The sequence below is a fragment of the Eutrigla gurnardus genome (assembly GCF_963514095.1).
Source record: "Eutrigla gurnardus genome assembly, chromosome: 1".
Taxonomy (NCBI): Eukaryota; Metazoa; Chordata; class Actinopteri; order Perciformes; family Triglidae; genus Eutrigla; species Eutrigla gurnardus.
The window spans coordinates 5,118,824-5,129,979 of NC_139915.1; the positions used below are offsets into that span (position 1 = coordinate 5,118,824).

Below are 11,156 nucleotides of genomic sequence, written 5' to 3' on the forward strand. Positions count from 1 at the left end.
CAACAGTGCTAACCAGTGACCAAACAGCAACTGTTCCCAAATCAGGAATCAAACCCAGACTGCCTGCATGAAAACCAGGAATCAAATTGAATATATTAAACTATAGCTTTTTATATGGCTTATGGCTTCTGTGTTGTTATTGCAGGAGTTGGGTTTGACAGGGAAGCAAGTGCTCGTTGCTCTCTAGTCCATTCCCAGTCGGTTCTTCAGAGGAGAAGGAAGCTGAGGAGGAGGAAGACTATCACAGGAATACCCAAAAGAGTACAACAGGACATGGGTATGTTTTAGAGCACACCTGGAAAACTTAGGCTTATTATACTGTATGGATCATAATCTTTTAGGCTTGGCAAAATGCTATTGGTTTTATTAATATTTTTCCAATTTAACTGTTGAAATCTGGGAATGAGGTGACCTTGCTAAAACAGTCATGAGTTCATGAGGGCAAGCTAAATGAGCAGCAACAATCACATGCAAACAAAAATACTAGGCAGTCCATTACCCAAACTGTACTAGTTACTTGTGAGCTACTTCCTGGTTCAGCTTTGACCTGTTTACCTGTAGTTGTGCATGCATGCAGTTTCATAATGCAATGGACCATTGCCATATACATTTCAGATGTTTCACCTTTGTTTGTGCAATCAAATAATATTGTTTTAAGAAGCTTTGGATTTGTTTACAAGCTGATCATGAATAATGGAGGTCCCGATTCTCAGCAATAAAGCTGTGTGGACAATGTTACCAGTACTTGTAGGAGTAAAACTCAACATGCTTCGTCTCTTTGCTTTCAGACTCCGATGAATCACCCGTAGCAAGAGAGCGGACAGTGATTGTCCATGCCAACCAACACCAACTCTCTCTCTGTCAGGAAGACCTCTTAATCAGTGGTTGTATCCATCGCACTCGTGACTCTGGCTGTCAGACAGATGATTTTCTTATAGCATGTAAGTTTATGAGAATGGACAAGTATATTTGGTTCATGAATCTGGCTCCCACATTTAGTAGCTACTTTAGCCCTGATTTTCAAAACAGTTTCTGAAGCTCCCAGGCAAAAGTCCCAGATCCGATCAAACCTGTGTTTGCACAGCACTCGCAAATCAGCAGTCAAGCAATATGTGTGGACTTTTCAAAGAGGCAAGCTGGAAGGCTGCTGCATCACAGATACATTACAGATATCCAGCATGCTAAATATCTGCACCTGTCGCAGAGTCTGTCAGAGAGCTACAGCCAATGAGATATTGGCTGAGCGGAAACCTGGTGGAGCAGTTCGTCTGTTATAACAGGTCATTTACTGTATGGATAGCAGTTGTAATTCAGACCGTTGTTGTTGTTGTTGTTGTTGTTGTTGTTGTTGTTGTTGTTGTGACTGATCTACATGGAGAAAATAGTAAAGACGTGTGGAAACAAGTTATGTGTGCTAACAACAACATCAACATGTATTTGCCAGTGTCACTCAGCTGGAGTGTGTCACACGTGTAACATTGTGTAACCCTTTGGGTAGTGTGGAGTGTAGTGTAGTGCGATCAGATATTGGGAGAACCATCTGAATGCTGCCAATAATATCTAACCAAACCAGTATACCTTTAACCAGTATGAATAATACCCATACTCTATCAACAATTCACAGGAAACATAGGCTAGAGAATGAAAATATTCGATAACGTGGAAAATAAATATCCACTGCTCGTCAGGTAGTACAGGGCAACATTAGGCTTTATAACAACAAAACATTTGCATTGCAGCCAATTGCAACACCATCACCCATGGAAGATGGCCTCACCAGAAACAACCAGTTATTCAATGGCGATATTGGAGGAAACAACAACAATATTTTTCTATATTCATATTTGTGAATAAATAGTAAGCTTTTAATAGACGTTTGGTGACAATTGCAGATGACAATAATATTGTAAAAGAATTTCCAGGGTCACCCCTAGAGTTTTGCTGTTGTAGCTTTCAGGGGGTCTCAAGTATCAACCAAGGGGTCTTGGATCCCCAGAAACCCCCTGTATTTCGCACACTTCTTTCATTTTCAAACTCAATTAACTTATGCATGGTAACTTGGTTCATATATATTCAACATCCAAGACTCTCTCTCTCTCTTGTATTTCTCACTTTAGGTACAGCTGCTCCATCCAGAAGGCGCATCAGAGCCCAACGTGGCCATCAGGGAATCCCTGCATCTCTCTCCCATTCAACAGGCAATATTTCTTCCCTGGGTGACCAGTCAGATTCCACATACACCAGTGCTACAGCCCATGGTGTACGATTGCGCTCTCGTAGCCTTCCTCGAGAGGGTGGGCGTCTGATGGACAGTGATGAGGATGACGATGATGACAATTATGATGATGACGATGAAGATGAGGACTTGTCACCGTATGAAGCAGAGGACTTTATTCCCCCTGGCCCTAGTCCAAGAATGAAGATGATGATGATGAAGGATGAAGAAGAGAGCACAGATGACCAGGCAGCTCCTGAGCCTCTGCAACTTGGAAGCCTAAAAAGGTTACAGCGATCTGGAGAGAGAGACAGAGGGGGTGGAGCAGGAGGCAGCCCAGAGCACAGCTGGATGGAGAGAGGCCGTTCTCGCTTGCCCCGCAAAGCTGATATGGGCAGTTGTGAGATCTCATCGAGTTCAGATACTTTCAGCAGCCCTATTCACTCTGTGTCTACCACAGGAGTCCTGGGCAGCCATGTGGACCACAAGGAAGACCATCAATCTTCAAGCGGTAACTGGAGTGGTTCCAGCTCCACCTGCCCCTCGCAGACCTCTGAAACCATTCCCCCGCCTTCTTCTCCACCACTGACAGGCTCCTCCCACTGTGACTCAGAGCTGTCACTCAACACTGGGCCCAATGCCATTGATGAGGGATTCTCTTTGGATCCCTCATACCATTCGGACCTCAGACCCCAGGGCCAGGGCCACAGGTCAAGCTCCTTCACATCCTCGGCCACAGATCAACTGGACGACGCAGGGGTCAGTACAGCCAGTGAGGGGGAGTGGACATACCCTCAAGACCAAGACCAGACTGATCCAGACCAAGACCCTGACCAAACCCAAATTCTGAGCCGGAGCCATGGGTTAGTGCAAGAGTACAGCTCTAAACAAAGTCTACAAGACCAAATCTGTTTCACTAACAAGACCAGCAACACTGAAAAAGAGTCTGGCCCTCAATACCCATCTGATACAGAGGGTTTCTACTCCTCGTCCATGCATTTTGGGGAGTGTAATCAGAGTTACAGAGGATACATGTATAACTATGCAGACCCAGGTCCTGAATGTGGCCAATCCAACACTGTGGCAGCACCACGATCCTATGGAATTTACCCCCAGCCCTCAGGTGACTTCAGAACAGGTACTATGACCCTGGGGAGGACTTGTCGTCCACTGAGGAAACCAAAAGTCAAACCTCCACCACCCAAACGGACTTCCTCACTGAAGGACCCCTGTAGTGGTGTCGATGTTGGAACGGACACACAGGCAGATCAAGATCAACCAAAGATGGTTAGTGAACAAGAGCTCACCTTGTCTTCCACAGATATGAAGCTGGAACTGGAGTTAGAGCTTTCAGGAGCTCCAGAACCATTACAAACATCCTGTCTAGTGACAGAGCCTTTGGGAACTTGGGGAAGGGGACTAGGTGAAACCGTCGACATAGTAGAGCCTATGTCCTTCAGCTCTGCAGATACACACTCATTTAAGGATGAAGGAGCTGTGCAATCTGACTATGCAGACCTGTGGCTTCACAACACTGAGCTAAAGTCCAACAATGGTGAGTACACGTCCATGTCCAACTCAAGCACAGCCACAGGCACTACTGTCATGGACTGTATCAAGTCACCAGACAGCTCGTCCTCCTCCACAGAAACCCAAACCCAGGCACTTGCTCAGGCTTCAGAGACCAGGACAACTAGCCCACCCCTCCCACCTGGAGACTTCAAACTTGGGTCCCCCGAGAAGCTGGCTGGCCTGGCCTCCCCATCAAGTGGCTACTCCAGCCAATCAGAGACTCCAACATCAACCTTACCCACATCTTCTGCAGCGTTCTTCCCAGGACCACTGTCTCCCTCAACTGGCAAGAGAAAGCCCAAAGTGCCAGAGAGGAAGTCTTCTCTCTCTTCCCTGCAGCACTTCCCCAGGGATGGTGCTTCAATTTCCACTGGCTACAACAGAGACCCAGACTTCCCACCGCCACCTACTCAACTTGATCTCAATGTTCTTCATGGTGGTTATGTCAGGCACACGCTATCCCACCGAACGCACCATATGCACACACTCCACCATAGCAAACACAGAGTTGCAAATGTTTTAGCCACTGGAACAAAGCTGTTGGCCCCAGAGCCATCAAATACCAACCCACCGCCAAGTTCAAACTCTGCTCTAACAATTCCCAGCTCCAACCTATTGGTGATAACTCCATCTGCTCTTCGTTCAGTGCAGCTCCAGTCTATTAGCCAATCTACAGATAGTGCCATCACTGCAGACCAGGAAATAGCAAGTGGAGCAGAGACTGCAACAAGACCCAAATGTCCTCTTAGTGGTTCTACACTGGCTCCACCGCCTATTAACACAAGGCCTCTCCCTCCTCGCAGACCACCTCCTAGGCCTCCAGGTCATGACCATATCTCCTCCCCTGAACACTTGCATCCACCTCCCCCTGGCCGCCACCCTGATGGGCCTCCATCCTATGAAAGCCTGCTACTCAGACAGGACCGCTATGGACCTGGAACATTCTGGGCTATGACGGCTTTCAGAACACGGATGGACCCATCATCAGAACTCTCCGAGGACAGCTCACCCCTGCATCGGCCTGTGCCACGTGCCCCCCACCCTTCGCCTGTGGATCTACACACACACATCCACTCGCACACAGAGTTCAGAGGGCTCACGCATTCAGCTCATGCACACCCTGAGTTCAGGGTTTTGGGGGAGCGTTCGTTCTCCCAGGATGATGATGATGATGAAGACGATGAGGAGGAGGAGGAAGAGCAAGTGAAAGAGCCACCAAGGGCTGCATGTTCTAGAGGAGGCATGCGATCGAACCACCCTCCACCCCCAGCGTATGAATTTGCTGGGCTATCCCACTCAGACTCAGGGCCCTGGGCTAGTCCAGCCAAAGTGCCTGGTACCACAATAGAGACATCGCATCCTTACCTAATCAGCGATGCAAGGAGAGGAAGATATGGGGAGCAGGAAGAAGAGGAGGAAGTGACATCAGGTGCTACCAGAAGTGCCCATCAGCAGCAGCCACAGGAAAGCAAAGATGACTCCACTACTCCTGACACTGAGGATTACTTCAGTAAAGGTAAACTAAATTCTACTCTTTTTTTACAGACTCCCACCTATGGGTGGCTGGGTGATGTGGCTGCTCACCTCTGATTAGAGGGCATTATTTATTTTATCATATGCATTTCATGACATGTCCCCACTGGTTGACACTCTAGATTCAGTGATGGACAGACAGTTGATGGCATATTTTTGACCAAGAAAGTGGCAATATTTATAAATTTGTTAAGAAATGTCACACGATTAACATTATAATGCCTTATATCACAGTTCAGTAATATAATTTAGTTTACAGCTCAAAAAACATGTGTAAGTGTGACCTGTAATCACAAAGAGAGAGAATGGTTTCAAGGATGTTTATTTCACAGATTGTATTCTAGGGTTGGGCAGCTGTATTAATATACTACTATTAATATACCGGAAGACCAGCTGAAAGGGGCAATGTAAAAAATTGGCCCAACCCTATTGTATACTAAATGATCAAACAACCAGATGACATGTTATAGGCATGTTTTGTGCTACAGATTCAACACCAAGTGATAATTCACTCTCCCCTCTGATGGATGACACCAAAGTGGATGATGACATTATTATCACATCACCCAACAAGACCCGTACAACTGAGGACCTGTTTGCCATGATACACAGGTACTGTAAAATCTCCATTGGTGGTCAATCTATTTGATTGATCTTGTCCATTCCTTTATCTACACATCTGATCTAAAGATGACTGTTGCTGATGACTGCTATTTCCTCATTCAGATCCAAGAGAAAGGTCCTAGGCCGTAAAGATTCAGGAGAGTTAAACTCAAAGTCTCGACTCTGCCCTGCAGCACCAGTGACCCCTGTTTCCACCGTCATTATCCCGCCAGCTCCTCCTCTGAACATCCCAGCCACCTTAGCCACAGCTGCCGGGACTCAACGAGCCCCCGTGCCAATCTACCGCAGCGCCAAGAAATCCAGCACGTCCAACGAGGAGTTTAAACTACTGTTGCTGAAGAAAGGCAGCAGGTCTGATTCCAGTTACCGCATGTCAGCCACGGAGATTCTGAAGAGCCCCATCACCCCTAAAAGCCCGGGGGACCCCCTTCAGGAAGGGGCCATAAGACAGGCTGAGGAGCTACCCTTTACACTCCAAGAGGCCCACATTTCTGGCCTAGACCCAATCCAGATACCAGGCCTTTTTCCCAGAGCCAACTCTGAGAGTTTCACCCCCAAAACCCTGCCTTTGTCAGCTGCATCTCGACAGGGACGTTCTCGGATCCCCCCTGTAGCCAACAGCAGTCGCTACAGTACGCGCAGCCGCCTCTACACGGCCCCCATGCAAGCCATTTCCGAAGGGGAGACGGAGAACTCAGATGGGAGCCCTCATGATGACAGATCATCCTAAAACCACCTGATGAGAGATGTCCTCTATTCTTAGCCGTGTCCTACATTTGAAATGGCCCCTTCTACTTTTCTAATCTTGGACAGGTGTGTCATCAAGGCCAATGGTGTAATTCTTCTGCCACACAAAATCTGACTGTTGCTAAAATGCACCCCAGTTCTGGATCTACTGTTCTATTCAAGGGTGTAAGACTATGGTGCGAGATACTGAATCATAAAGGAATGATTATAAAAACTTTGAAGATATACCTAAATACTGTATTATGAAAAGAATAGCTCTCTCATAGTTAAATGAGCCAGATTTGAGACCTATTTTGATTGAACTGTCTTTTAAAAAGAAAAAAAAAAAAACAGTCCCAAATCTTTGGTAAATTATAAGAAAATACATTTTGTGGAGTATGGACAAAGTGCGTGTGCATGAATGAGCACATGCAATACCCACTGATATTTCTACTTCTTGTGTTTTGAATGGCGTGGGTGCGCGTGTGTTGCTAAGGAACTGCTTTCTTATTCAAATTAAAAATGCCTATGAAATTTAATATTCTTTCAACGTTTGGTGGCCAAAGCATTGGCCAGACTTCCTAGAGTCCATCCTCAATATTCCTGCCAACAAGCAAGGGTCGTTTCCTTGTGGAAGTTACACAGCACCAACTTATATTTCCATCAGCAGACCTGGCATAAAGAGTATATCATACAGAGCCAATCATATTTCTTCACATTAATTATATCCAAAAAAGATAACATGATGCATGTATTTTTGTAAAACTGCACCTCAGAACATGATGATAAAGTTTCACCATGTTGCATGACCCTATATGGAAACATCCCCTGGATCCTGGTTTCTGTCAACATTTTTGTGGTTCCTTTGTATTATAAAAATAATAAATCTTTCACTGTGAAAGGTTTTAGTGACATTTGTATTACATTGCCAGTGATCTAAATTGATTTGTCTTGGATTTGAGTGTCTAACGAGAAGGAGCAAGGGCTTACGCCTAGATGGGGCCCATTTATTAAAGATACAGGCTAATTTTGGACAATCGCACAGTGGCCTTTCTCTACTAGAGGTGGTTGTAAGCAGGGCATTTATAAGTCCCTGCACGTATATACATGGACTTACGCCATGTACCACCAGAATTCAATCACATACTTACTTATGCCCAATCTTGAAATCTAGTATGTTTAGACTGATTAAAGCTTTTCCAGCTGCTGGCCAGTCTTGCTGTGCTGACTTGAAGTGGAAAAGGTGCATTTCAAAGATACCATTGAGTGCAGACGGTGAAAATGCTTTAGGTGGTCCTCAATCGGTTTGACTAGAGGTTAATCTGGAAAGCTTTCCAAGATCTAACCTCGCTTTTGCACTTCATGATTCTTCAAGAATATTCCTTGAAAAGAAAATATATCTTATAAATGAAATTGCATATGTATATTTGTACTGAATATAAAGTCATATCTATATAAAACAACAAGCCGAAATTTTATAGGGAATCAACCTGAGTGTAGCATAGAAGAACAGGTCTCGCTGACAACATTACACATAAATCTTAACAATGTACATGGTTCTCCTCTCCTTGTTGCCTCTCCTTCATTTGCACTGACCCAGTAGCATTAGACAGGTGAAAAAGCTCAACCCAGTGGCTGGTGTACACCATTTTGTCTTACCCTCCAAACCTCATATCACAAAATCTGAAAGAGAGGTGACAAGTGGAGGAGAGGCCTACACACCACCGATATTTATTTATAGTGTTGGATAGCCTTTTCTATGCAACACCTGGGTTAGAGTATGGAATCGTTCTCATCCTTCCAATAAGTGTTACACATTCAGAGCATCCAGTGTGTCACAGATGCAAATGATCATCAGTGGAAACTCCCAGCTGCCTTTCACAGCAAACACAACACATATACTTCTTACATTCAGAGACCGTACTTCAGTAGAAACCATTCACTGTATTCTGTGAATACCTCAGCAAGCATATTACTATTTTATTGTAAATGCTACAGACAGATAGACAGATAGGTAGACAGATAGGCAGACAGACAGAGATAGATAGATAGATAGATAGATAGATAGATAGATAGATAGATAGATAGATAGATAGATAGATAGATAGATAGATAGATAGATAGATAGATAGATAGATAGATAGATAGATAGATAGATAGAAAGAAATAACTGTTTGATACTCAGCGAATCTGAATTGCAGAACTGACACTGTGTAAGATGGAGAGGGTAAAAAGCTGTGAAATGAGTTTTAGAATTTTACATTCTTCATACCTGTATTGCTGAAGCGCACTTGTTCCTGTTCATTGTTTTATTTGTTGTGTTTTCTAACGCATGCAATAAGTAAAGAAAAAAAGAAGATGATAAGGAAAGGACACCACCATATCATTATTTTTATCTGAGGGATGTCTCCATACCACGAGAAAAAGATTTTGTATTTTTCGTTCAAATGTTCAAGTTCAATAGTGTGTTCTATAGATGTACAAACTGTCTGGCTAATTCTGTTCTGTATAGTCGTGATCACAAACAGGGGTTTATCTTGTACTGTATATCTACTCACTGGACAATCATACGGAGACTATAAAGAAACTAATGATATAGAATCTGTGGGGATTGGAGAATCTTAACACTTGGTGCTGGGTCCTAGTCTTGCTGGAGCTGTGGAAATTGGGAGTGAGAGAAATATCTTCCAGGAGAAACTGCTGATTCCTGTTTTAAAGTGCATATCTGGACAAGCCGCTATAAAAAAAACTGAAATGGAACAAAAAGAAAAATCCATTCATAGACTCCAAACTAGTTTGATCTAACAGAAAGTCATTATCTTTGCTTTTGACCCATAGAATATTTTGATTCCCACAAATCATTATTACTGAATGAATAAAAATAAACGTATCAGTAAGATTGATACAGTGTAACATTAAAATGCAATGTGACTGTGAAATGCTATTTAAACTTTTAAAAAGAAAAATACTCAAAAGGATTTGACAAATTGTTTACTGTGATTTTTCCGTACTGTACCTGGCACTGATGCTATAGAGGTATTTTAAGACTGTTTCATTTATTTGTAAAAAGCAGCAGATTGATGATTGACTGACACAATTTGATTAGAAAGACAAACTGTGAGGTTGCAATGCAGACTCTTGTTACCATTCATTTAGCCGTCTCAAACCTCAGTCCTCAATAGTTTGGGGGGGGGGGGGGGAGAAAACAAGAATCTATAACTTTGAACAGATTCTTGTTTTCAAATGTCTGCTTGAATTTTTCCTAAAGGAAAATGTGAGAACAACCAATGGCTATTTTTTTTTTCTCAAAAAAGGTGTACAGTATGGAATAATACTAAACTAAACTGGAATATACGTGACAGATAACTGGAAAAAAAATAGACGTTGAAGACACAGTGTAACTATCTATTTAAAAAGGCTCCATGTTTAAAACTAGCTAGGACTTAACAGATTTGAATCACTTTTGTATTTTTGTATAAACCTGTAAATAAGTTTTTAAAGAAAAAAAATGTTTCAAATTCTTTCTTTTGTAAAATAAATCAATAAAATAATAAAAAGAAAAAAGTTTTTTTTTTTCAAAGTTTACATGATTATTTCCAAGCCTTTGTATATTTTGGAGCTGTGCAACACCTTCAGTCTTGTATTTATTTATTTATTTATTTTTGGGGGGTGCAGGGTTTACAACATTGTGAAAATTCCATTATTCTATATCTAATTCATTTTAACAGCTCATCAGGCTGCTTAGTAACTGTGCATAGAAAAAAGCCAATAAATGTGATTGCGTTGAAACGGAAGGCCTTTTGTGTGATACTTCATTTTCCTTCCCCTGAGAACAAAGTGCACTGACAGAATCGCTCCACTAGATGACAGTGTTTTCATGTTGCTTACTTTCAGACAACTACAGGATTTCTCCTGAAATTCTAATTGTATCAACAAATACTGCAAACAAAAAACCACCAGGACTTATGGCTATGGACTTGAGACTTAACTGCCCAGAGGTTTACTTGGTCTCAGTCTCAAATGTGCTGGAAGAACACGTGCTTTGAAAGGAAAAGCTTCAAATGCCAATTCACTTCAATTGCAATTAGACTATGCAAGTCTTACAATTGAACTTGCCATTAGAGACCTGAGGCCTTACTTAAGACTTACCTTGACAAGCCTTGACATTCCCCAGTAGTTTGACAAACAAACCTCAAGGTACACTTTAAGCTTTTGCTAGGGCTTTCAACTACATCTTGCTGTCTTCCTTCATTCACTGAAATGTCACACTTGTGATTAGGTCTATGTGATTACAACTGAGTTATCTCTAATTCACGATTGAGTCCCGTTGAAAGCTCCAGCAGAAGCTAGCAAGTAGACAAAAGTCCAGATAATAAGTTCTGTTATTTTTGCAGGACTACATTTACGAAGGATAATTGATTTAAAAACACATTGCTTGCTTTTAAGTTCTCAGTCTGTCAGTTGTCTCCTTGACTAACTAACCAAC

At 42.8% G+C, this 11,156-nt stretch overlaps 1 protein-coding gene across 4 annotated transcripts in view; it reads left to right on the plus strand.

Annotated features, from left to right (window-relative positions):
* The window catches only part of nhsb (Nance-Horan syndrome b (congenital cataracts and dental anomalies)), a 46,947-nt gene extending 36,911 nt beyond the window's left edge, over nucleotides 1-10,036 (plus strand). For 2 of the 4 annotated variants that reach the window (XM_084013335.1, XM_084013337.1), the window contains 5 exons: nucleotides 146-277; nucleotides 789-941; nucleotides 2,118-5,303; nucleotides 5,791-5,932; nucleotides 6,047-10,036. In XM_084013335.1, coding sequence (XP_083869461.1) covers nucleotides 146-277; nucleotides 789-941; nucleotides 2,118-5,303; nucleotides 5,791-5,932; nucleotides 6,047-6,674 — 4,241 coding nt within the window. In that variant the 3' untranslated portion in view covers nucleotides 6,675-10,036. The remainder of the gene's footprint in view (nucleotides 1-145; nucleotides 278-788; nucleotides 942-2,117; nucleotides 5,304-5,790; nucleotides 5,933-6,046) is intronic. The other 2 variants (XM_084013336.1, XM_084013338.1) reach the window with 1 other exon arrangement.
* Nucleotides 10,037-11,156: the final 1,120 nt, after the last annotated feature.